Source organism: Adiantum capillus-veneris, chromosome 3 (assembly GCF_014529385.1).
Source record: "Adiantum capillus-veneris isolate H3 chromosome 3, ASM1452938v2, whole genome shotgun sequence".
Lineage (NCBI taxonomy): Eukaryota > Viridiplantae > Streptophyta > Polypodiopsida > Polypodiales > Pteridaceae > Adiantum > Adiantum capillus-veneris.
The window spans coordinates 27,762,206-27,789,578 of record NC_140933.1 but is presented as its reverse complement, the minus strand read 5'-3'; the positions used below and the strand labels follow the sequence as shown (position 1 = coordinate 27,789,578).

Sequence of the window (27,373 nt, the reverse complement as noted above, 5' to 3'; positions counted from 1 at the left end):
GAGAACCTGTAATGGGAATTAACACTTCAACTCACACACGGCTCAGAAGCTAGAATGCTCCGAGCAGACGCCGACAACCTGTAGGCCCCAAAATTGGCGCCCCTTTCGGTTTTTCTTTATTCTTTAGGAGGGTAAATTACAAGGTAAGGTCCGGGGAATCTTTCACGTGTATCCACCTAGATACCATTTGATTTGGCCAAATTTCGGCAGCATAACAACCCCAAAACTTGCGCGAAACCCATTCCCCTGCTGGAACTCGCTTGCACTGACGTATACCCTCTGATTCCTGTCCAAAAACAGTAAATTCAGCACGCTGTATTTACTGGTTTTTGCCCTGTTTTCAGCCCCAAACAGTCCCCTAATTGTCCTTTGCCAGTGGGGCACGATTCCCAATGATCCTGGCGTCCGTATGGCTGAAAAACAGTCAAATTACAGCGCATACACAGCGCTGATTTTGCACCGGTACGGTGAGGTTATGACCCTCACCAGTGCCTGCTTTGGAGCAGCAGTTAGCTACCCCTGTTCCTGCTCAAGGAGGCTCTTGCCTCAGCACAAAAGCATGAACCCACACAACTGTACATCAGTCAAATGAGTAGCCCTCTGGTGGGGCATCACATAACTGCACGTAGGGGAGAAAGAGAGCAGTATGTAGCGTGCGGGGCATCACTCCCGTCACCATACTGTGCATAGAGGGCAAGGTAAGCATTCCATAGCTTCTGTACCTGTTGCAATCCGCCTGTGGCTGAAAATGGCACCCCCTTTGATGATATGCAGCTCGTTTTTGCCTCCCAGAGTGGCAGAATCGCTCACAAGCTGACACGTCGCCCAGTTTCCGAGTTTGGGCTTCCCCTGCTAAAAATATCTCAACTGGTGCGTCAGTTGACTTCGCGGCACAGTTGTAAAGTGTTCCCCTAGTCATACCGAAGGTAATGACGCGAACACATTTCGTGGCCCAAAATAGCAGTTCCCTAAATTTTAGGAGATGCTTCCGTTGGGCTCCCACTGGTCTTCTGACCATCTATCCTCAGTAGGACCGCATCCAAAAATGCAATGTGGCCCAACTGTCGGATACTTTTTGTTGGTAGTCCCACCTTGACTTTATGCCTTAATTGAGTTCACTTCCTAGTATCCACCAACTTGCTAAGTGCGACGGGGGGGACCTATATGATCTTGCTCTGAGCCTAGACATCCTCTTACCATACGAATTCCAGTGCCGACCACTTCCCGTCTGCGGGTGAATCTACCGTTCACATTGGCCATACAATGTCCGACCGTTTGCTACTTCAAAAAGAGGGTCTCAAAATAAATAAAATAAACCCCATTGGAAAGAAACCAACAACCAAGGTTAGCAGTTGCCACATCTCTGTGACATGGTTAATAACTGCCACGTCCTCGTGACATGAGTGGACAAACATCGATGAGGAAGCGACAACTTGGGAATGGCGTAGTGCGATAGCCAAGAAATTTCCCCATGTTTTTGAGAGCGAAAACTCTTTATAAGGGGGGAAGGTAATGTCACGTAGGCTGTAATGGCTGTGAAGGGGTCGACCGCCCTCTAGGCATACAGCCATGAGAATGGGGTTGAGGGGGCGACTGCCTCGCCGTAGTGCTCACGAGCCGGACCAATGTGGACGGCAAGCCACACACTTATATATGTTCCAAGAATGAGGGGCAATCCTCATTCTCTCAATGGTTGGGTGGAGAGCTGACGACCTAACCCTCTCAGGAAGGCGAGTATACGGTCATAGTTACATGGAACGGCAGATCGGGGTCGGGAACAAGGACAGGGGGGACGGAACGGCAAGAGTTAGGGAACGGCGATGGGGTCGGAACGGCAAAAAAAAAGAGTTTCTTTGGCATTTTTTGACCTACACATGCCACACACATAAAGCATCACTTTGACCACAAATTTACACTAAATAGACCAAAGAGCATGAGTCATATAGGCACAAATGAGCTAATAAAACATCGATGGATACAAAATGAAAAGTGCATGCCACAAGGGCTCAAAAAGGACAAGCCTCAAGGATAACAAAAAGTACAAAGGGCTAGGTAGAGGAGTAGGCTCTAGACTCTAGAGTGATCAATGATCATCAAACTACGGAAGTGCTCGCTTGCTGAATCTCCACATCATCGTCGTAGTCGAGGTCGTCAGCGACATATGAGGCCTCGCGAGGCTTGCATTGAGGCTCACAATCCTTCTCTAGCTCCCCCAAAAGTGTCTCGGGCATAGATGGATCCATAGTTGCCACGGAGTTTCGAAACGTTTCGTTTGAAACAAAAGTCGGAAGTTTCGAAACGGTTTCGTCCGAGAAAGAAACACCAAAACAGAAGTTTCGTGCAAACTAAAGAAATGTACATAAGTGTGGAGCAACCATACTAAACAAACTGGGACACAAAAAACAGAATAGATAACTTTTTTAAACGATAAAAAAATTCAACGCTACAGCCTGACGTGCGAAAACTTACAAGCCTTGACTTTACCTTAGAAACGTCCAAACTCATACAAAAACGTTTCGTACGTTTCATGAGTGAAGAAACACGTTTCTTGGTAACACTGGATGGATTCTCTTGTGCCATCTCCCACTCAGTGAAGGGATCTGCCTTGTGTGTGACGCTCTTGGCAAGCACGCGCAAGTTAGCGCTCACAAACACCAAATCATTGGCCCTCTAGACCCCAAGGCGATTCCTCTTCTTAGAGGCAATGTGGCTGTACACACTTCATAGTTACTCCAAGCAACTAGTGGTACATGCTTGGCTAAGGACACATGTCACCAACGTGTGACTACTATCTAACCTTTTTGTTGATTTCTTTCTTATTATCTATTTACTTTCACTTTTTGGAAACACCCCTCGGGAAATCTAACTGCCCTGCATTGCATAGCTAGTGTGGAACTGTCCAGAGGGAGTCCAGGCCTGAGGGCAAGAGAGCACTAAGGTTGGACAAGGACTATGGTTAGCCAAAGTGGGGTCATTGACTAGCCAGAGTGGAATCCTTTGCTACAAAGGCTACAAGTCAGTTCTGGATGTGGCAGCAGTGTACAGAGGGTCAGATGACCTAGAAAGATACAATGGCAGCATCTCCTAAAATTTAGGGAACTGCTATCTTGGGACCTGAAAATGTGTTTGCGTCATTACCTCCGGAATGACAAGGGGAACATTTTCTTACTCTATCGTGAAGTCAACTGGGCAACCGGTTGGGAGATTTTTAGGCGGCAACCCCGAAACGGGAAAATGCTTGTAAATGTGCCAAGTGGCACCTTCTAGTGCACTTTCCTCATGCAACAAGAAGTGGCGCTGAATTTTAAGCTGGGGGAGGCTCATTTTCAGTTTTGTCACACGTTAAGAGCTTTGGGGTGCTTGCTTTCCCTCTTATGCACAGTGCGGTGCCAGGAGTGATGCCCTGCACGCTACGCACTGCCCTCTCTCTCCCCTATGGCAGTATGTTATGCCCCACTAGTGGGCTTTTCATTTGACCAATGTACAGTTGTGTGGGTTCATGCGCGATTGCCGAGGCAAGAGCCTCTTGCACAGGTACTGGATTAGCTAGCGGCTAATCCCCCGCAGGTACAGGTGAATTCAGAGAGGTTTCACGCTCGAAATCTCGTCCGATTCAAAGGGCAAGTAGCCCTACAGGTGCGGGAGCTCGAGGACTTGCTACGGATGCGACCGGCACACGAAACAGAGCCCGAAACAGTAAATTACAGCCTGCTGTGTATTTTTGCAGGTTTAGGGTTTTGGCCCTAAACGGACCCTAATACCCCCAGGAGGTTCGGGGACGCAAGGGGACCGCTGTACAGGCGATCTGGCATATTTTCAGGGCTGAAAACAGAGAATTCAGCGTGCTGCAGATTCTCGCCAGGTTTTGCAAAGTGCCCGTATGCGTCGGGAAAGTCAATCAATGCGTGGGAATACTGACTGTGAAGTGTCCTAGTACAGTTATGCTACCGAAATCGGGCTGGAACAGTGGAAATTCAGTCGAGTTTGTGCGAGGCAGCTTGTAGGGATTCACAACGTTTATTCCCTCTTTTGAGGAATAAAGAAATACCGAAAGGGGCGCCTAAGTTAGGGGCCAATCTGGTGTCGGTCTACTCATTTAGGTGCAATCTAGCAGCCTGTATCCCTTTCCCCCTTGTTGTGTCTTGAAAGTACAGGTAAAATAGACGACTAAGAATGGGTGAAAGCTAAATCAAGGTTTAAAGTAAAGTCTACCGCCCTTTTTGGATTGAATAGGCCGGTTTCAACACGAACAGCCAAGCGCTACAAATGTGAGCCATCTCCTCCATAGTACGAGCCAATCTTGCTGCGATCAACCTGTGCGTCTACACATCCATAGGAGCCCTTCTTTTGCCTGTAGTTGAGTAGCTCATCTCTAACCTTGCGCCTAATGTCACTGCTAGGCTCAAGGCGCTAGGCTCAAGGCGCTCCAGTGCAAGCCGCCATCCTTTGCTCACCTCCTTGTCGGTCTCTTGACGCCTTCCCTGAAACTCGGGGTCAAGCACATAAGCTACCGCATGAAGTGGAGAGTAGTATCCATTCCACCTGGACTCACACAAGCCACGAATCTCCGCATACTCAATAGGGTCAATCACAAGCTTCTCAAGTGTCTCTATCATCCGATCTATGGCTTCGTAGACTTTGCCGATGCATGGCTGCAAGCTATCCACAACTCGAAGTAGGTGTAGAATAGGCTTGACCATGGCGTCAAGAGTATTCACCTCCTCCTACCAAGCAGTGTCGTCGGCCCATTCTCGGCATTTCAACCCTGTTGCTGATGTAAACTCCGGCATGACATGGAGCTCATCACTAAGAAAGAGGCCCCTTAAGGCTCTCCCATATGTAGACAAGCGGCCTAGCATAAGCCAATTGAATGCAAATCTTGTCTCTGAATATTTGAGCAAGGACAAGAAACTCCTTTTTGAGAACTCGTGGCACACTTTTTGATGGTTAAGCACAAAGGACACAATGAGATTGCCATCACTAATGGTAGGTGAAATGCATGACAAGCTGTCCTTGGGGAGGTTGTTGAGGCAATGAGCCATGCAAAATGTGACCTGGATAGTAGGATACATGCCCTCCATGATAGCTACGGCTGCCCTATTTGACGCCTCTCCATCTGCAACCATACAAAGGACATTCTCCAAGCCGATGATCTCTATGGTGCTTGTGCACTCCACAACAAGCATCTCCACGGCCTTGCCACTGTTGGATGCATCATGTGACTCCACAAATTACATCCCCCCCCCCCCCCCCCCTCGAGAGTAGGCCACCACTCTGTGGATGGACCGCTTGCAAATGTCGCTCCATTCATCTACAAGGAGAGAGAGGCCATTGGTCTCCCATAAATCCTTTGTTGCTTGGGCCGCTTGCTCCACGGCAAGCTTCTCTTTGTCAAGGAGGGTGGTGCGAAGCCTCTCCGATGAAGGTGGCACATAAGAGGGGCCATATTCTCCTATTTTCGTAACCATGGTTCGAAAGTATGGAGACCTATCCACACAAAAAAGAGCATGTTGCGTTAGTATGGAGAGTTGAGACCCCATAAAGAAATACAAAATGGGAGATTGAATGTGCATATGCGATAAGTCACAATGGAAACTCACCGCGAAGCATGGAAGGCAATGTGGTCGTGGACGAAGAATCGGGCAACCGACCTATCCACCTCTTCCTTCAATTTAGCATTCCAATTTTTGTTGAGGGTGCTTTGGCAATGCGTAATGGAAGCCCCCAATGTGGATGCATTTGTCTTGAACGCTTGAGAGGTGGAGCCAAAGTTGGCTTGCCTTTGCTCTCACGTTGTCACCGTGACGGAGGGATCAACGGTAACAAAACGACCCCTCTTGGCCGCTTCCTCGACCTCATACACCACGAGCTTCTCAAGAAGCTCCAACCTCTTCTCAGGAGTAATGCGTGGTCAAAACTTCACCTAGTGGCCAGCTTCATGAAGAAGATGGGCTCGCACTTTGTTTGCGCCACCCGTTCTCTTGTGCGGGCATAACTTGCATGTCCATGGTCTTGCACTGCCACCTTGACCACGCGCGGTAGAGTTGACTTCATCCCACCACGACCATGTTTGCACGGCGGGCCTCCTTAGAGAAGAGCCGGCTTGAGAAGTGGAGTTAGCTTGAGATGACATGAGGGTGGAGAGAGAGTAGAGGAGAGCTTGTGTGGAGAGAGAGAGAGTAGAGGAGAGCTTCAGAGTTGAGAGGGTAGAGGGAGAGTGGGTAGAGAGGAGACTCAAGGGTAGAGGAGGGAGAGAGTGCCAAGTGGGTAGAGAGGAGACTCAGAGGTAGAGCTCCGAAGCTCTGGGAGAGGTTAGACCGTAGAGGTGAAGCACCGAAGGTAGAGAGGAGAGGCTTGAGCAATGAGAACTTGAGGACCGATTAGGTGGAGAGCTTGAGCCTTGAGACATATGTCAAAGTGACCCAAAGGGTGGCTTTTATAGCCATCGGGTTGCTTCAAACTTTCAACATCCAAAAAAAGAGCTGTTGGGCTGTTAATTGGCCGTTTGAAACGGTTCAAAATTCAAATTAAAAAAAGAAAAGTCCGTTGACTGGCCAGCGGTCCTCGTCCGTTCCAATCCGTCCCGTCCATCCCCGAAACGTTTGCGTACATTCCTGCCTGGATTGACCCCATTCGTCCGTTCCTTGCCGTACCAGCCCGTCCCCATCCCAGTTTCGGTCGTCCCCCGCCTCTAGGCCCCATCCCCTCCGTCTCCTGTAACTATGATTACGGTATTCTAATATTTATGGTGCTGATCACAAGACACATGTAAATTGTCTTTTTGCATTGTGAGCGAGACTTTGGAGCAAATTGGTTTGACCCATTCTTGGAGGACGTGCAACCAATCTCCTACTTTTTCTATATAGCCTATAGCTAGTGATGAGTCATGACATGTCCACTCGGCATGGTGTGCAAGCACTGGAGAGCTGACGACCTAACTCTCTCACGCAAGCAATTATGCCACTACTGCCTGTAGTGGCATTACGATATTCTAATATTTTTGGTGCTAGTCACAAAACACATGTAAGTTGTCTTTTGGCATTGTGAGCAAGACTTTGGAGCAAATTGGCTCGACCCATTCTTGGAGGAGGTGCAACCAATCTCCTACTTTTCCTATATAACCTATAGCTAGTGATGAGTAATGACATGTCCGCTTGGCATGGTTTCATCTAGGTATATTTTTCAGTCGTATAGCGGACATGCAGACTTCACATTGTGAAGTTTTTGTCCGAGTTACGACCAATGGATATTGTGCTAATTCTTTCTATCTTTGTGGTGTGTGACCCCTATCAACTACCTCATTTTTGTGCTAATTTTTCCGATTTAATGCTTCTTTTAGTGCTAGGCTTCATTATGACCGAGTCTTCCCTTGATCTTTGGAGTCATGACAGAAACTCAGTACGTTGAACTGCGTGTTGATGAATGCTCATGTGTGTGCGTTTGTTGTGTTGTGTTGGGGAGCATATGTTATTACCTTGTCTACTCCCACTATTGGGTATTGACGACGTTAGTGGAGATGTAGTGGTATTTAGTCAATACTACGCATGATGGAGCTGATGGTTATATTGTCTTGTGGGTGACTACCATGGGTCTAACCTTGCACTTTCCTTCAAGGGTGAATCTGGGCTTATCCCGGATTCATCTAGGTATATTTTTTAGTCGTATAGCGAACATGTAGACTTCACATTGTGAAGTTTTCGTCCGAGTTACAACTAGTTGATATTGTGCTAATTCTTTCTATCTTTTGTGGTGCGTATGCCCTATCAACTACCTCAGTTTTGTGCTAGCTTTTCTAATTTAATGCTCCTTTTAGTGCTAGGCTTCATTATGGCTGAGTCCGCCCTTGATCTTCGAAGTCATGACAGAAACTCAGTACGCTGAACTTTGTGTTGATGTATGCTCATGTATGTGTGAGCATATGTTAGTACCTAGTTCTACACCCACTATTGGGCACTGACAGCGTTAATGGAAATACTATGCATGATGGAGCTCATGGTTATATTGTCTTGTGGGTGATTACCATGGGTCTATACCTTGCACTTTCCTTCAAGGGTGAATCTGGGCTTATCTTGGATTCATCTAGGTATAATCGTATATGGTGTGCAAGCGGTGTATGACAAACTCAGCTTCCATGGATTTGGCAAACACTAATGGCCATTGAGGACTCTATAATTATGCCATTAGTGGATAGGATTTTCTATTCTAGGCCCTACCATATTCTGTAGAGAGGTGGTGTGCTTGATGCAATGGAGGACTGGACTTGTTAGATTCCTTCTTCACTCGTAGACGCCCAAGATCCTTGGTCTTATTGTGTACTCGGGATCGAAGAGGGGATGTTGAGTTTTAGAGGTCATTGATTGCAACTCCATAATGAAAGCAAAGCTTTTGAAAACCCAAAAAGCTTTCACAAAAAATAGCTACTAAAGAACTAAACCGTAACTAAACCCAGCTTTCTAAACCCTCACCCCACACAAATATCTGCTATTTCCAAGAGCCAGATCGGAAGAGGGTACTAGTCCCCAAGCCATTCTCAAAAGAGTGACGTATTTGTCTTTAATCTTCAACAACAGCAGCTAATGATTAATGCACAAAATGTTTCAGCACAAATATTTAGGCACAAGAATGTAAGCCCTAATACCGCAATAGTAGTCAAAAAAGGCCTTCCCCTCAATATAGCTATTAACTTCACAACTTCTTCCTTCCAATACTGATGATGGAAAATAAGCCAAGATAGATCAACATCAATACAAAGAAACTTCATATTGCGATGCTGGTCATGCTTATGGTTAGTGCACAAGTTCCCAAATCTTTCAGCACAGCAAAGAATGCGAGCCCTGAAACGGCAATAGAAGTGAAAAGTGGCTTTCCCCTCAATATTGCAACTAACGTCACAACTTCTTCCTTTCAATACCGACGATGAGCCAAGATAGATCAACATCAACACAAAGAAACTTTATATTGCTATGGTAGTTATGCTTATAAGAAAGCTAGACATTGAAAGTGGTAGGGCAATGGGACATTGATCAGGTAATCCAGTTGTGGACGACATGTTCTTGATGCAAAATCTGGCACAGAGTTCACCCATTCTCAATTAAAGAGGGCATAATGTGCAGAAGACTACAGTAACAAGCAATCATAAGGTCTGTGATAGATAGTGCACTACTAGATTGCATAAACGCAGATCCAAGAGCATGACAGAACTTCACATAAGCTTATTGAAACATATAACCAAGAGACATAACCACACCAATATCCACGGTGAAACAAGCTGTTAGAGCTATAGTAACTAGGCAATATGCATCTCCTCGTTCACTGAGATATTTTAGGCTAGTATTTTGATGTTACGATTTATGCTATGTGCTAACCATGATACATCTGTGTTGGAACTTAATCATAATCTGATGATAAATTTATCTCATTATGGACTTCAATTGCTGTTAAAAAATCTCTTTGTTGAGAACTCTACTCAACTGAAAACATATACCAAAGCTCAGTAAGAAGCCTAATTAAAGCCTTGTTCCCTTTTTACGGTACACACACACACACACACACACACACACACACACACACACACACACACACACACACAGATTGGAATTGGAGACAACATATTAGCTTAAGCAGATCAACTCACTCGGAAGCAGCATTAGAGGCTCGGACCATAAGGAACAAACAGCAAACAACAGAGCAGCTTGATTAAGACAAACACGCGTAAAAGAAATGGCTTATGATAGTTCGCAGCAAGAAAGGTCATATCAAATAACTGAGGCAAAGAAGGGGGTTGGTTACCTTTCCAGTAACTGAAAACAACAGCGATGGATGTTGCGGGACTGAATCCAAGAGCTCCAATGTTACTAGATTTCTCCTTTTCTTTCTCCTTCTCTGCATCTACGAGTCCCTCCAGGGCCACTGTCTCTTCGAAGGTCTCCATGGTGGGGAGCTCGGCGGTCAGCAGAACTCGTGGGCTCGAGATTTATGTGAAGAGATCTACGAGCGAGAGAGAGAGAGAGAGCGAGCTATAGATGTGCATAAAGACCTATTTTTTGGTTTTATAACTGTTATTAGTTTCATAAATTGAAACTGACGAAGAGGGAAAACCATGGCGTTGGGTATCGTCGTGGGGATGATGCGGGCGGGGCTGCGACGCAAGCACCGCGCCAGCCTTAACATCCTCACTTCCAAGACGGGCCCTCGCAACTACTACAAGGGCAAGAACTGCCTCTCAACCGGTCGACACACTAGCAAAGGTACTATCTATCGTCTTCCGTGTCTATCTTTCTGTGTGACCCTCAACCGAGAGAGAGAGAGAGAGAGAGAGAGAGAGAGAGAGAGAGAGAGAGAGAGAGAGAGAGAGAGAGAGATGAAATGTTATATTAACGTCTTCGACAGGCCAAAATGATCTATGAGACCAAAGAGTAACAACATGGAGAATCTGATATAATGTCTGAGTACGCTCAACCTGGAGAGCTTAACACACACACACACACACACACACACACACACACAGAGAGAGAGAGAGAGAGAGAGAGAGAGAGAGAGAGAGAGAGAGAGAGAGAGAGAGACTCCAAATGTGGGCTAATTCTGTGCATTGGAATTTCAGAGCCGTTCAGAGATGAAGTGCCCCTGTTGCCTTAGGATAGGACTCGATATCTGCTTATCCATGTCTTTGCATCCTAGTAATAGGTGACTACACATTGGTCACACATTCACAACACCATTACATTGATAGATGGCTTTGCTTGCAGATTATCCATGACATAGAAAGACATGGAGATTTAGTACAGTATAACCTCCTGTAGACGCTGATGTAAATTGTTTTTCTCTTCTCATATGTCGTCTTTGGGGGTTGTAATATGGTGTACTTGGATGGCCTTGTAGTAACACTTTTCGTAAGCGAAGAGCTTTAGATGAGGCTGAGGGTGAAGGTATTTTTGTTGTTTTTTTTCCTTTTTATTGTTGATTGAGAGAGAGAGAGAGAGAGAGAGAGAGAGAGAGAGAGAGAGAGAGAGAGAGAGAGAGAGATATGTTATATTAATGTCTTCAAAAGGCCAAAATGACCTATGAGACCAAAAGGTCACATCCATGTATGACTAGTACAATGTCTAGGGAACATAAAAATAAAAATAAATGAGGTTACCTAGAGTGGGTATGTATGAAAGCCTACCCTACATCCTCATCAGCATCACATGATACATCATCTCAAATCATATGGGGAGGGGTACAATCACATGTCAAGTGCAACGGAATTGAAATTGTGAAGATCTAGATTTTTACACTTCCACAAATCCTTTTCTTTCTTTCCTTGTGTTTTCCTTTTACTTTTCCGTGAAGGGAGGAAATGAGAGAGAGAGAGAGAGAGAGAGAGAGAGAGAGAGAGAGAGAGAGAGAGAGGGGGGGGGGGGGGGGGGAGAGGAGAATGACACCTATTGGGGTTGGTTGGGGTTCCAACCAACCCTCTCAAGGGGCTGGCAACCCCAACCAACCCTCTCAAGGGCCCCCCACATTGTTGCCGAGGTGGTATTTGCTTTAGATTGCATAAATGGAATGTACATGCATGCAATACCTAAAGTGCAGATTCTACCGATTTGAATGGGGAATGTCACCGTGGTAATTCAAGACAAGGCACCTCCGGGGCATATTTGATGCACCTTTGGATCCTTATTGATGTGGGATTGCGGATGGCCACCAAGGTGTAGATCTGGGGCTCCCGATGTGAGGGGAATGAAGGTCTGAAAATGTAGATCTTGATGATGCCAATGATGGGCAGCAATAGGAGCACTCGATGCCCGAGAGGAAATGGCCGAGGAGAGACTCAGTGGGTTGCCGAAGTACGGGATGGCAACGGAGAGATCGCGAAAGCAAATCCAAGCCGCTTTTTGGCGATAGAAAGGGCTGAAATCTGAAAATGCTGAGGCCGATGTGCTATAGGGAAAGCGCTAGGGTTGATTTGCTATTGCCAAGCAAAAACGCTAGGGCTGCTAGCTAGTTGCGAAAATGCCAATGTTGATTTGGGCAAAAACGTTGGGTTGAATTGTTGCATCTGCTAGCGCTCCTCACCAGCCATGTGCACATGACATCCCCTCCTGCTGAAGGTGAGATATTGGTATTGAACTCCATGCATGCCATAAGATGGTCTCGGATGAAGTTCCTTCTAGATGATGACTTCCATGGTGACTTTTGAGAGAGAGGCTCCCTTGGGTGATGTGGAAGTCAGGGATGGTGATGATGCATCGGCTCGCAAACGATGGATTTCCTCTTGGATCAACGATGCCCTTGTTGGTTATGGGTATGCAATAACCTTTGATGTCCCAACTTGGATGGTATGAACCAAAATGCAAACCGGATGGATGCTCATAGAGTGACTGGTGGGATATGCAAACGCCGATGTTCACGAACATTACCGGCTAATTTATGCTACCCCTACTCGGGAAGATTGTTGAGAGCAGCACTGAATGGGAGATGAAGATGGATATGCCCTTTGGAATGCCCACAAACCATGGCAAGTCCTCTGTATGATGTCTCATGAAATCGCTAAGTTGGGCTTCGACTAGATTGTTATCTGATAGAAGCTCTAGATGAATCCTCTCTTTGCAACGGATGTGGCTGTCAGTGTAGGCTCACGATGCCTGCAAACTCCCGTTGTGGTTGCTTTAGATTGGAACCCTTTGGCTCCGAATTGATGACTACCGATTGCTACGAAGATGCAGATGGTGTGGACCTAATGTGCTGCCAAAGATGTGTATAGATTGATGATGATGCAATGCCTCTTCTAGAATGATGGAGTTCTCCAAGCAAATGGGAGATGATTGTTGATACAATGTCAAGACATTGGAGGAGAGCGACAGAGACTAGATTGACTAGATCATACGTAGCTTTGGGAGGTTGGAGAGGATGTGCTTACAAGTTCAGTTCTAGGAGCCTCACGCAAAGCTATGGCTTTTTGATACTTTGGTTGTTTCAACTCTGCCATATGAAGTGCAGATATGGGGACCCTCAGTAGATCATCATAGCAGTCAGCATGGTCGTACATATGGGTGGTGAGACTGTGAGAGGCCACTTATGTTCATGATCGGACAGATTTGGACATTATCACACCAGTTGGAGATTGAGACTAATCGATTTCAAGGCATTGCAGTTGAGCCTAGGTTGTACCAACCGTGTCAAAGAGAACTAGAGACAGAGCTCCACTATGTATGCCACTATACAACATACTATGAGACACGTGGTTGCTATCACCACCTCTTTTAAGAGGGTTTTAACTTTGGGGCCTCTATCTTGAGTTATGAAATACGGGGATTAGAGATGTCTTGGACTCTTATCTACTGGAGATTCAACGACATCGACGCGAGAGAGAGAGAGAGAGAGAGAGAGAGAGAGAGAGAGAGAGAGAGAGAGAGAGAGAGAGAGAGAGAGAGAGAGAGAGAGAGAGAGAGAGAGAGAGAGAGAGAGAGAGAGAGAGAGAGAGAGAGAGAGAGAGAGAGAGAGAGAGAGAGAAATGAAATGTGAGTAACGTCTTTAAAAGGCCAAAATGACCTATAAAACCAAAAGGTTACATGTGGTGAATCTAAGACCAGGTCTGGGTACAAAAAGTACAAAGAATTGAAAAGAAAATAGTGGGTAGGGGTGGGGTGAAAGTTGATACAAAGGGGAATACAAAGGGTGAGCTGATACAATGGAGCTCTCTGATAGTCGAGGCATACATATACATCAGTATCCGGGACGGCTCCTATGTCGCGACAGTATGGTATGGATCCTCTGTCGCAATCTGCGTCGATGTCGAGAGATCCCCCTCATCCGTGGGCAACGGAACCGCCCCAACTCTATCTCCTGATCAAGCAGTATGCCTTTGGTGTTGTTATGCTGTGGGGGCTGCTCGAACTCCTCTGTCTGTGATTGAAAGAAATCTGTAATCTTCCGTTGTCTCTGGATCTCTCATTGTGCCCCTCTTCAAGACGTCCTCTCTGTGTTTGCGAATCTCCAGTAAGTATAATCCAAGGCATCTCTGATCCTGGTATCTCATGACTCTAGAAAGTGGCGCAAACCCTTTTTGAATAGAGTGAAAGCGGCCTCATATCTCATAGTATATTGGGCAGTGACATATGTAATGTAGCTCTGTCTCTGGCTCTGTTTGGCACACTTGACAAATCTTGGACTCAGTGGGTACTCCTCTAAATTTGCCTGTCGATCTCTAGCTGATGTGAGGATGTGCGTATCTGACCATAGCACATCGTATCCCGGTGGGATAGATGAGTATCCATGTATCCTGGTCTAATCACACAACCATCCTCCGTGAGTTGGAGAAGATGCTCTCTATAGAAAGTCATCTTCGTACCTGGCTCATGTGTAGGCTGGATCCATGTCCTTTTCGTATCCAACTGAATCAAGTCCTATCTGATGAGCCTGGTAATCTCTGCCCTAGCGAGGGAGATGGAGGGTGCATCCAAAGAGTATTGAAATGGGGATAGCCGGTCCATACTAAAGTCGGTCCATATCATCAGGTCAGAATCGCACCGGGAGATGTCTACAAGACAGCCTTTCGGATGAGCTTCAGTTTATATGAATTTTTTGGTGATGCCTTTTGGCCTTACGAATACTCCAACGACTTTCAACCGAATGATGGATAGGATTTTCAGAGAAAACAGATCTTTTGTTGACACTTTCTTTGATAACATTATAGCCTTCTCCAAGGATGAGGCAGAACATACACACCATCTGCTACAGGTCTTCCAAGCATCGCGAGATCACAAGTTAGTAATCAATGCCATGAAGAGTGAATTTTTCTTACCGGAGATACACTTTTTGGGACACATCGTGATTCGTCTCAGCAACACGAGTACAGATGGACCCGACCAAGATTGAGACTATACGTGATTGGCCTGATTTGAAGAATGTCCATGAAGTTAGAAGCTTCTTGGGCTTATGTTCTTACTACCGGCGAGGTTGCTTCCCCTTTGCATATCTTGACACAGAAAGGAGTCCCTTTCTCGTGGGGACCCACAGAGGGGACTGCCTTTCAGACTTTGAAAGAGAAATTGACTATGGGACCAGTTTTGACTTTGCCGGATTTGCAAAAGCCATTCGAAGTATATTGTGATGCTTGTGGTCGTAGTCTGGGTGCCGTCTTAATGCAAGAAGGCCATGTGATTGCCTATGAGAGCCGATTGTTTTCAAGGCCGGAATTTACAGCACAGATTTATGAGAAAGAGCCTTTGGCGGTTATCCATGCTCTTACTCAATGGCGACGTTACATACTCGGAGCCGATTTAACGGTCTTCATTGACCATCAGAGTTTACGCTACTTCTTGTCAAAGAAGAAGCTATCGGAAAAGCAGATGCGATGGGCTAACATCTTGTCACAGTTTCACTTCCAGAATGTCTATGTGCAGGGACAAAAGAACTTGGTGGCAGATGCTTTGTCCCGCAAGCCGTTAGTCTTAGCTATTTCCGCGATTCACCATGGAAGCTTCGAGGGCATGGTCGATCAGTACGCCACAGATCCAGATTTTTCAGATGTATTCAGTCGAATACAGAATGGGGAGGTAGTAGCGGGATATGCCATTTGGGATGGCTACTTGATGAAGAAAATGATGTTGTGCGTTACACAGCCGTTGAGGGAAAAGGTTCTAACCGAATGCCATTGTTCACCATTTACGGGTCACCATGGCATTGATACCACCTTAAAAGGTGTGGAGCGTTACTTCTTTTGGCCGAGACTCAATAAGGATGTGGACCATTTTGTACGCAATTGCTTGGTATGCCAGAAGGTCAAGTTTGACAGGCTTAAAGCATAGGGATTGTTACAACCTAAGAAAATCAGGGCTTCTTGATCTTTCACTTTGCCCGAAGCTCGGCAAAGTTATGTACTTTCATCAATCATGCTTGGGTCAGTACCCATGCAATTTGGAACCAGTTCTGCTTTCATCTTGCCTTTTCTGCCACGTTCCTTTGGTGCTCTTGAACTCTCTGGCATGTCTTCATGTTGTTCTTGATGTGCCTTTTTGGGGCACTTTGCGGAGACATGCCCATGTTCCCCACAACCAAAACACTTCCCTTCTTTTATGTAATTGGCCCTCTCTCGAAGAGTGAGCCGGGGTTGAGTATCCTTGTCTTTCTCTTCTTGGAAACTCTTTCTCTTTCTACTTTCAGTGTAAGGGGTCTGTTGGGTTCTTTCAGTCAAGATCTCATTAGTGGGTAAGTCAAATTTCCCGAATGTATCACAAAACCCGTTTTACATGAGCCATCAATTCTCGAATAGAATTCGACTTTTGTTCCAGGCAATAGTCTCGGATCTCTGTAGGGAGTCCGCAGGAAAACCGCTCAATCTGTTTCTTAAAAGAGACCCTAAATGAAGAGGTTGGTAGAAAAGAGTTCCAAAATCTCTCGCAATAAGCATCCAAAGAATCTCCCTTGGTCATCCGAAGATGATTCCAAGCAGTTCGTATATCTGGTTCGTACTCCCGTCAGCCAAGAAGAAATAAAGAGCCTTTTGAATAATTTCAACCATGTAATTGGAGCTTCCTTCCTCAGAAGAAGAGTGGACCACCATGTTCGAGCATTTCCTTTGAAGAAAGATGTAGCCCTCCTAATCTTGGTGTGCTCTGAGTAATGCCCTCCAGAGGAGGCTGTGTCAAACTGCTGAATGAAGGCCAAAGCCCTCGGAGCATCTCGGAACCCAGAAAAGTTTAAAGGATTCAAATTTAATCGACTGTCCAACTTCTTTGAATTCTTTTACTTTCTTGCTTTTGTCTTCGAGAAAGTCATATTGGTTGGCTATGTAAAAATGTTGCTTCTTCGCATAAAACATGTGGTCGTCGGAGTCCGAACTATCAGAGGATGACTCCTCTATAGAACTGTCAAAAACCGGGCAAAATTTGGGTTTCTTTGCCTTTTTCTCTGAAGCTTTACTTTTTGCTTCTCTTTTTACCTTTTCTGTCCTCCTCACTCGAGTCAGAAGAGCTAGAAGAACTGTCAGAAGAAAAAGAAGAAGAAGAACTGGGTAGTCCTTCTAATCGTACACGCTTCTTCTGTTTCTTGCCGATGCAAAAGAAGATTGACGACCCAAATAACCCGGAAGTCAGTCCCCTTCTTGTGCTTTTTCTCTTGCGTTTTGGATTGGTTATTTGCATCCAAAAGCTGACTTATTTGTGTCTGAACCACCTCTTGTAATTCTTGCTCTATAAACATCCTTGGAGAAGGAGGTTTCTTGATTGCCGGTTTGATGGGTGGTTCTGTGGCTTTCTACCATTGGGTGTGCACTTTTGCGATAGATTGCTGAGAATTTTTTTTTGCAAACTGCGGATCCTTCGCAAATTTAATCATCTGCTTTGTGCACTCGTCATCCTGCTGTCGACGTTCCATCTCTTCAAGTTCGTACTGAGTAGGCCGAGGTGGCCCGTCCTCTGTTTGTTCATCAAAATCTTCTTCGTGATCTCTTTCCGCATTAGCAGATGCAGAAGAAGTCGATTGATTCTTGTTGGAATCCATAAGTGTTGCGAGAAAAGGATTGGATTTTTTGATAGAAGAGAAATCGGTCGCACTCTGATACCAGTGTAACAAACTTGGACACCCCAAGTCAAGATTCTACCGCGACACAACAAAGATCGACTTCAAAACAGTTCACAAAGACGACACAGCCCGGCATAGTTCCATGCCCAGAGGTATTGGCCTCAAAGACTGGTGCCCCTTTCGGTATTTCTTTTTATATTAATTTGTGTGCAAAGTACAAAGAGAACCTGCGGGTGCTCACTCTCAGACTCTGCGTCCAGATGCTCTGAGAAGTGAGCCCCAAAGGCCACTTATAAAGAATTTACAAGGGATGCTAAAAGCAGAGCCCCAAAAGCTTCTCAAACTCAAAAGCAGTAATCTCCAAAAGCTTGGCTCAAAAATTAAAGCATGATTGCCCAAAAGCTTCGCAGCGTAATTCGTACGGTTATCAACGTAAAAAGCGAAACGTCCGTCCGTGCTGCTCTACGTACGGCCTGCCACGTCAGCATGTCAGCCCGTTTTCCGGCGGGATTTCCACCGACCAACTGCCACATCAGCCTGTCGGCGCATTTCATGGGAGTCTGCCATGCCATCAGTTTGTGACAGATGCCCACCGAAGTGTAATAACATCTGTAAAAACGCTTGTATAAACCTAATCTAATGGACTCATCCAAACATGGAGGTCCTGCAAGCAGGCCCACAAAATTGCCGGTAATCTTCCGAGGATTCTAGACACTCCTATCTAGAGATATGTACAGAATTGGCTCTGGAAGTCAATGAAACATGTCCACGTGGTGCACAGTCATGTGCACTTGACATCAATCATCGCAAATCACACGAGTCCGTACAGTGCCACATCAACATCATCCATACAGTCCAGCCACGTCATTAGTTGGCTGCGCAAGTCTTTTTGAGTTTTTGTAGGTCTTGCTTTACTTATAGTAACTTGGGCCCATCGTGATCCCATAAGTCGTAAGGACTTTTAATGATTTGGAACTCTTCAAATGTTTGGCCCACTCGAGGAGAAACTATAAGTTGGTGAGCGTGTTCTTTTGCTGTTGCTTCTAGGGTTTAGGCCCCTCGGTCGGGATCTACAAGTTGTCTAGGTTAGGTCTAGGAAACCGTAACCTGCTAGGTCTTCAATGGTTGACACGTCAGCAGTTTGTGACAATTTCGCATTTGTTCTCTTAGATACACACCCACCTCTTGTATATGTACCCCTCAGGTTCTTGATACCCACCTTTTACAGCTCTAGTAGTGTTTCTAGTTAGTTTCTTTCTTTTCATTCAGACCTTATATCGGATTCAGCATGATGTAACTCTTTGGTCTCATATAGGTCATTTTGGCCTTTAGAAGACACTAATATAACATTCCATTCTCTCTCTCTCTCTCTCTCTCTCTCTCTCTCTCTCTCTCTCTCCCGAAAAAAACAAAAAACAAAATCCGCATGTCCTCACACGTAGAAATTACAATGTTATGCTTATTGGCAATTGTTGCCTGTGTGTGCATTGATGAAGCTTTTTGGGATTGTCTTTGAGGTAAATGTATGGTTTCATGTATAGATCAACACTTGGTTGTGTGTGCATTTAACAACTGCTTACTTTTGATGTGCATGGCCTAACATATGACCAACAACAAGGAGCTTGATTGAAATCCTTGATAATTTACAGGAAAATATATACTGATTGCTGAGAAGCTCCCAAAATATTGTGTTCCTGATTTGACAGGATTTCCGGTAGGCTTCAAATTTGTCATTGTATTACATTTTATGCATGTGCCAAGCTTATCCTAATGTATTTTTGTTTGCAGTTGAAGCCTTATGTTGAACGAAGCACACCTAAGGACATAACCGATACTAGCTCGTCTTGATTACAAAAACCAGTAATCTCTCTCTCTCTCTCTCTCTCTCTCTCTCTCTCTCTCTCTCTCTCTCTCTCTGTGTGTGTGTGTGTGTGTGTGTGTGTGTGTGTGTGTGTGAGAGAGAGAGAGAGAGAGAGAGAGAGAGAGAGAGAGAGAGAGATTGTTAATGCTTAGGATGAGTGCCTAGTGTGTGCTCAAGGTTCCTTTTATTGATATGAGAGTTTCTTTTGCTTCATCAAAGATGTGCAAAGACTAGAGAGCATACTACAGATAGTTCCAAATATTGTCCTTCACTTGGACATCTCTCAGGGGGATGCAATTTTTACTACGATCTATAGCATCACTGTAATGTGCAGCAGAAGTGGTTTAGGGTGACTTAACTTAGGATCAGTGCTCAGTGTGTACTTGAGGTTCCTTTTATTTCCATGAGAGGGATATGCAATAGACTTAGAGAGAGAAGAGAAATGATATTGTGATTGTAGGTTCTGTGAGTGAAAGAGAGAGAGAAGACTAACATTGGATGGGGTCCCAAACCCCCCTCCAAGGGCCCCCCTCTCTATCGCTAGAGAGGTATTTGCTTTAGATTGCGCAAATGCAAATACAATGGATCTAGATGCTGAGATGCTGATGGGATCTTGCTATTGAAGCTTGGATCTGCGAGGCTAAGGGCTGAAAATGCAAAACGCAAGGGTATTCTACTTGGATCTGCGAACTGGACAAGGCTATGGGCTGATCTGCTATAGCTAATGTTGAGGGTGCTGATGATGGCAATGGGAATGGAGCATGGGCTGAAATCTGAAAACGCTGGTGTGACTAGTTGGATTTGCGACGGTACCGTGAGGTTATGGCTAAAAACTGAGAACACTGCTGCTGATGGGATTATGAAGGCTGATTGGGTGTTGTAGGCTGATCTGGTGCAAGAACGCTAGAAAGTGCTGGGTGTTGATGCTAGCAAAATGCTAGGGAGATGGTGCTCTGCTCTGAGGGCCTGTATGCCCATGAGGGTACTGGCTAATGATCCAAAAGGTGGACCCTAGGGTCTCTTCTATAGCACCTGGAAGCTAGGTAGAGCAGTGCAAAAATAAGATCCCACGACTTTTCTTATTGCTGGGCAAATTGTCTCTTATTAATAATGTGGACATATCAGATTTGACGTGGTTCATATGTAGATAAACTACCTAGGCTGATACTAAAGCTACTGGATGGGGAACACTCCCCAATGCCTACACCTAGTAGACACTAGCTGTGCTCATGTGCAATCAAAGGGTACGTAACCACTCTAGAGTGCTTGGACATGCAGGTACTACGTACAGGCTCACAAGAGGGCCAAAACTCTTCCTAGGTTGTCCTAAACCCTAGAAGTAGGAGTTAGCTTGTCCACATGCACATAGGGTTAGATGTGCACGTGACAATCACTTTATGGACCATGTGGAAGGCTCATGTTGCTCACATTCTAGGCTCATAGAGTTCTTGACATCGACCACTTTGATAGCTATTTGGATTGACCTGGTCATACTCTTTTGCAGATAATGGGATACATCGACAGGCTCCTCTAGTGCAGCGAAGAGACATGGTCTTTCATCAGGACATCGGCAAGATCTTCGATCCTTTTTCAGCTTGGACCATGGGCACATCACATAGCACTACACATCGGTTTATTTTGCATTCTTCATACATGTCACCTTGATATATAAACATAGCCCTCACATTGTAGTCCCCATCTTGTACATTCTCTAGGTGATAGGCCTTTGAGCATCCCGAGGGTCTTCCTTGTACATAGTAAATCACTTTTTTTGCATTAAAAAAAGATATGGGCATGTTTGAAGAAGCCAAAGACAACATGCATTGAGAAGCAACCACTGCACATGAGGTTGAAGGATGAGCTGGAAGAGGTTCAAGAGGATACCACACGTGCTAGGTGCCCGACCAAAAGGAAAAGAGAAAACACCAATGGAGTGTTGTGAAGGAAGTCAAGGAGACCACAAGGCAACCACTAGATAGCCGCCAAAAAGCACCACCGCAAGAAGAGGCCAGCAAGATCGGCATTGAAACCAGCAGGGTAACCACCAGCAAGGAAGAATCACCACCGCCAATGGATGCCATGGAGGATAGAGAGGAGACCTCGGGTCAACCCCCAAGTAATTGCTAAAAAGCATCACCTAAAGAGGGTCCAGCAAGGGTAATTGGCTTGGACACTCCAAGCGAGAAATATAAAGAAACTGCAACAACAAAGCATGAAATAGAGAGAGAGAAGGGGAGAGTCAACAAGGGATGGCTCCTGCTCCCAGATGCAGTGCCTCCCCTTCCGATATTTCTTTCTTTATTGCCAATCACACAGCTACAACTCCAAAGGGTCTGACTCTGTGGGACGTTGCTATTGTTTACCAGAGAATGGCACAAGGGCTCCTTATAAACTTACATGGGATGCCTAAAAGCGAGCCCCAAAAGCTGTCACTTCCAAAAGCGTGAGTTCCTAAAAACACTTACCTAAAAAGCTTGCGCAAATTAAGGGATTCTGTACACTTTTGGCACGTCAGTATCTTCCACGTTTTTTGGGCCGAGTGCCATGTCAACAGCAATCCTACATTTTGCGTTGTTGCCTTGCCAACCACGTCTTTAGATCTCATGCTTTCTTTTAATAGGGTTTTAGGCCTAACTTCAAGTTGTCAAGGTTAGGGTTTAAAAACCCTAATCCCCTATCCTCTCTGTATGCCACGTTAGTCACTTGTGACATATACCCCCCCCCCCCGGTGAAAGAAGAGTAATTGGATGTGTACCCCAAAACTATGGCAGAGCCATACTGTAAGAGAGACAAGAGGGACCCAATATTGTCATTTACAAAAGCCAAGGAAAGGTACCAAGATGCACATCTCTATGACCAAACTAACCTCCCCAAGGCCTCACTAAACTTACTCTCAAACAACTCTGCGAATTGTCTCACATCCATAGTGTATTTGGCCTCAACCATCCTCTGCTCGTGTATGGTATCATAAACAAGCCCCCTTGTCCAAAAGGAAACCCTCATGTAAAACTTGCACTCTGGATATGATCATTGAAGAGCCGTCTTTGGACCAAGGAAAATGTGATGTCCTCCTAATGACTGTAGGAAAAACATGTCAATGCAAAGTGGTCCACACCTCAAAGAGATATCTGGAAATCTCCATGGACCAACGGCAAAGAATTGGGCAGGCAAGATCTCAAATTTAGGACATCTGTTGGTGATGCAAAACCTGTTGAACAGGCACACACCTCTACATACTAAGGAGACTCACGCTCCTAATAGTGCCTACTGTAAGAAGCACGTGTGATTGAATCTCCAAGGAATTCAATGCTTGTTGAACTCGCTCATCCTGGGGCACCTCAGGCTGAACTAGCTCCAATTGTTGGTCCTCATGCTCTATCTGTCTGTCCACTGTTGTAGGACATCCTCTCGATCTTGATCTAGTGTAAGGTGCAGCGGAATGAATGTTTGAACTTTGCTCAAGATGAGTGCTCCGAATTGTGCTCAAGGTTCCTTTTGTTCTTATGGAAGGGAGAGCCTTCCGTTCTTAATGAGAGAGTGCAATGATCACAAACAAGTGAATGGACATTGTGCGTGCAAGTGTATGAGACTGAGAGATAGAGAGAGAAGAGAATACGACACCAGACGTAAAACCCTCCTCCGAAGGCCCCACTCTCGTCGGCGAGAGTGGTCTACTATTGATTGCACAAACCGGTACAAAGTGGATGCATGTGACCGATGCAAGTCTAGGCTAGATCGATGACGACGGCGGGGATGGCGAAACCGATCTAAGGGTTGAAAACTGATGCTTATGTCTGGCTGTCCAAAAACGCTACTGGCTGAAACCTGATGTCGCCTTGCTGCTGTCCCAAAAACGCTAATGGCTGAAATCGTCTGGCACCAAGAACGCTGATGTGGGCGGGTCTTTGCGGGCTGGAATTTGCTGCTCTTTAGGGCTGAAATCTGATGGTGCTTCATCTGCTGAAAAACGCCATGCAAGGGGGCGACAAAGGCCTGTTGAAATCGCCCAAGGCTGAGATCTGTTGCGACAAATGCTTGGATAAAAAACGCTAGGGCTGGGACTGTGTGTCGATGATGCTTGCTAAGGAAAACGCCAAGGCTAAGGTTATGCTGACGATGCTTGATGAAAAACGCTAGGGGATCCAAGTTCTTGCTCGGAGGAAAAACGCCACCAAGGGATGTTCTTGTTGAGAAGTTGCATGTTGAGCGATGGTGCTCCTGCTGCCTCTTCTGCCAATTAGTGCTAGCCTAGGTTTGCTTATATACAAACTTACTTAATTTGCCCTACCTACTTTCCAACAAAAGTCACTTAAAAATAATAAGTGAAAAATGTCAAAAATAGGGAAAATAGGCTAAATGCACTAGAAAATTCCCGTGAAGGATTCTGATGGATTCTGATGGAAATGCTTATGATCATGTTGTGTGCAACCAGAGGATATGCATCAACACTAAGCGACTCGGCATGCACGGTTTGCGAACAAACTCACAAAAGTGCCAGATCACTTCTAAATCTAGACTGACTGGATTGATTGAACCCTTGTCGTGATGTAGCTTGTCCACGGACACATAGGGTTGGATGTGTCATTTGACATCTAGTGACCTTTCCTCGTGAGGTTTGTCTGGGCGCGACTCTGGCTCATACAACCTTTGTCTCACTACCCGTCTATAAACAAGGATAGGTTGTACCTATTCTGTCTACTTGCTTGTCCCTATTTGTCTCTGTGTCCAATCAACACTGTGATGTTGTCGAGCACTCTTGTTGCTGCTAACTTTGACCCCTCTAATCTCTATCATGTTGTTACACAGGGCCGTGCTACTGTGCAAAACTCTGCTCGGTCAGTTGTGGTTATGAGGGTTGTCCCCTCTTGCAACCAGTCTCTCTCTATTGTGGCTCTCCGGGGCAATCCCCCACCAAATGCCCCATTTATGACATATAATGCCCAACATCTAAGGCATTGGTTCGGTCTACCTATATAACCATGATCCTCTACAAGTGTAGCGGAAGGGATGGTAACCACCTTCATAGATGGCATAGATGTTTGGGTCTGTGCTGAACATAGAGCGGAGAAGGGCGAAACGGCAATGGTGAGTAGCAGCGCGTGCAACATTGCTCTCTCTCTCTCTCTCTCTCTCTCTCTCTCTCTCTCTCTCTCTCTCTCTCTCTCTCTCTCTCGCGCGTGTGTGTGTGTTATTAAGAAGAGGAAAATGGTATAACTTATCACCCAAGTGTGGTAGATTGGTTATGCCATTCCCCTCTTGAATAACAGGTCTTGAGTTCAATTCGAGTCCTCGTCGGATAGATCTTTAAGGTCTCTTGGGATGGTTTCCTACGACGTTAAAATTCTCTTCTTCTCATGTGTGTGTGTGTGTGTGTGTGTGTGTGTGTGTGTGTGTGTGTGTGTGTGTGTGTTAATAAGAAGAGGAAAATGGTATAACTTTTCTATCACCCAATTGTGGTAGATTGGTTATGCCATTTCCCTCTTGAATAACAGGTCTTGAGTTCAATTCGAGTCCTCGTCGGATAGATCTTTAAGGTCTCTTGGGATGGTTTCCTACGACTTTAAAATTCTCTTCTTTTTCTTCTTCTTCTTGTCTCTCTACCCAGTCAGGTTTTTGACCATGGAGGACATCGTGGAGATCCGACACCGACCTATGCTGGATTTACTCTGAGGTGGGGGATTATCCCCTTCTTAGGAGCAAGTTACTTGCATCCCTCATTATATTGTACCTTTGTATTGACTAGAGAGTCTCTAGTCTTTCCCCCACTTTCACTCTTACTATAATATTTTGTTTAGGATGTTGGTCTTTCTTTCAGGACACAGACTTTGTATTAGATTCACCAGTTTGTAACTCGTTGGTCTCATAGGTCATTTTGGCCTTTTGTAGATCTCTCTCTCTCTCTCTCTCTCTCTCTCTCTCTCTCTCTCTCTCTCTCTCTCTCGGCAAGGGAAAGGGGCTGTACTCTAGTGATGCTAAATGGCCTATGACGCAGAGGAAGTACAAAAGTGAAATAACAAATGTGTGGATTATGTGAAACTCAAGGTGGCCTGCATGATGAGTGTAAATGAAGGTGCATAATGCCAAGTGATGTGACTATGGTCCCGACTAAAAGGAACTATAGATCGTGCCCATGTGTGAAGGAAAGAGCATCTACGCTGTTCCGCTGCCTTGGAGGAGCCTGCTGAAGTATCGCACTGATGCGAAGAGTATGCAGCAGCTCAGTCCAAATGGCTGTCACATTGGTGGATGTAGGGGAAGGCAGGACCAGATTGTGAGCATAGCGACCCTTCCACATGGTCCAAAGAGTGATGCTGCAAATCGTAGTGACAACTGTGTCCTGTTGGTAGAGGTTCAACTGGTGACCTTCATCTGGAATCATCTGTAGAGTGCCTGATCTATATCCTAAGGAAGTAAGCATGAAGACTGGATCGGTCCGCAAGCCCTGGAAAAAGGCCTGTGACCTTGGAAATTGTAAAAGCCATGCAACTGCCCCCCATGTCACGAACCCATCATGTATGCCCACTCTAATCAACAAACAACAAACTGCCATCCACAGTGGCTGAGCATATGGACAAACCCAGAAACAGTCTCTCTCTCTCTCTCTCTCTCTCTCTCTCTCTCTCTCTCTCTTTTAAATTGAGTGATGCATTGGGCTTTCTACCAGAATTGTTGAACTTAATGAGTAGCACATGGTAAAAATTGCCTGCAGGTAAATTTGGAGTTATATAGTGGTCCAAGTCTATCATAATGTTCTTCTTCATCAACAAAGGTGCTTTGACAAAATAGTTCTATTGCTTGAGGCAGGCAGTTTACATGCTTGAACTTCTGTGGATGGATATGTAATGGTTTCCAGGATGCTGAGTTGAGTGATCTCATTAGGCTAAAAGAGAGAAACACTGTGATGAAGTTTGTGGCTTGCTCAAACTGCTCTTTGCCCTTTCTTTTTTTGAAAATGCCTTCTGTTTTGTTTCTGGTAGCTCATTTGCTTGATGTTGTTTTGAGCATGAATGGGGCCTTGTAGCGAGCAAGCAAAACTAAAGTTCTGATCAGATTACTCAACAGAAGCATAGAATGTGCATGCATTTGGTACAACTGGTTTTTTACAGGGTTAGTCATGTCCTAGTGAGGTGAGTTTATTCTCCTTTATTGAGTGCTCTTGTCACAGTACATTCAAACCAAGCTATCTATGGTGGTACCCATTCGTCTGCACCCATTGGTTAGTGGGAGGCACAGACCTTGACGGAGGTTAGATGGCATTTCTGCCTTAACCTTTTGACAGTTCTTCTTCATCAACAAAGGTGCTTTGACAAAATAGTTCTATTGCTTGAGGCAGGCAGTTTACATGCTTGAACTTCTGTGGATGGATATGTAATGGTTTCCAGGATGCTGAGTTGAGTGATCTCATTAGGCTAAAAGAGAGAAACACTGTGATGAAGTTTGTGGCTTGCTCAAACTGCTCTTTGCCCTTTCTTTTTTTGAAAATGCCTTCTGTTTTGTTTCTGGTAGCTCATTTGCTTGATGTTGTTTTGAGCATGAATGGGGCCTTGTAGCGAGCAAGCAAAACTAAAGTTCTGATCAGATTACTCAACAGAAGCATAGAATGTGCATGCATTTGGTACAACTGGTTTTTTACAGGGTTAGTCATGTCCTAGTGAGGTGAGTTTATTCTCCTTTATTGAGTGCTCTTGTCACAGTACATTCAAACCAAGCTATCTATGGTGGTACCCATTCGTCTGCACCCATTGGTTAGTGGGAGGCACAGACCTTGACGGAGGTTAGATGGCATTTCTGCCTTAACCTTTTGAAGCTTGGATTGAACTTGATGTGTGAGGTACATCTATATGGATTGCCTGGACAAATGTCGGTTGAAGCACTCCTTTCACCATTTGTATCTTGATCGAATGACATTGTAATAGTTTGCAAATTAGAACTTGTACTAAAATTTTTGAATTGGAAACAAGATTTATAATCTAGATTTGGCTTCCAAGTTTTTGATGCCAGTAGTAC

At 45.2% G+C, this 27,373-nt stretch overlaps 2 protein-coding genes across 3 annotated transcripts in view; one reads left to right on the top strand and one right to left on the bottom strand.

Moving 5' to 3' along the window:
* LOC147460648 (protein CASP) overlaps positions 1-9,947 on the bottom strand; it is a 58,565-nt gene extending 48,618 nt beyond the window's left edge. The window contains exon 1 of the mRNA XM_086508333.1: positions 9,790-9,947. Within this exon, the coding sequence (XP_086364459.1) occupies positions 9,790-9,931 (142 nt within the window). The 5' untranslated portion in view covers positions 9,932-9,947. The remainder of the gene's footprint in view (positions 1-9,789) is intronic.
* Positions 9,948-10,099: 152 nt separating this feature from the next.
* LOC147460647 (uncharacterized) lies at positions 10,100-26,871 on the top strand. Of its 2 annotated transcripts, none has more exons than XM_086508338.1 (4): positions 10,100-10,247; positions 19,155-19,219; positions 19,294-19,365; positions 26,076-26,871. In XM_086508338.1, exons 1-3 carry the CDS (start codon positions 10,100-10,102, stop codon positions 19,351-19,353), a joined length of 273 nt encoding a protein of 90 aa, XP_086364464.1. In that variant the 3' UTR covers positions 19,354-19,365; positions 26,076-26,871. The 2 variants fall into 2 exon arrangements, with proteins under 2 accessions (XP_086364464.1, XP_086364468.1); XM_086508342.1 differs by lacking the exon at positions 26,076-26,871 and adding an exon at positions 24,972-25,232.
* Positions 26,872-27,373: the final 502 nt, after the last annotated feature.

What these genes read in the sequence shown, in the direction of transcription:
- LOC147460647 (XM_086508338.1), top strand. Translation starts at nt 10,100, where the DNA reads ATGGCGTTGGGTATCGTCGTGGGGATGATGCGGGCGGGGCTGCGACGC. An exon ending in CGGTCGACACACTAGCAAAG is followed by an intron (nt 10,248 to 19,154) that starts GTACTATCTATC and finishes GATAATTTACAG; the next exon opens with GAAAATATATACTGATTGCT. An exon ending in CTGATTTGACAGGATTTCCG is followed by an intron (nt 19,220 to 19,293) that starts GTAGGCTTCAAA and finishes TTTTGTTTGCAG; the next exon opens with TTGAAGCCTTATGTTGAACG.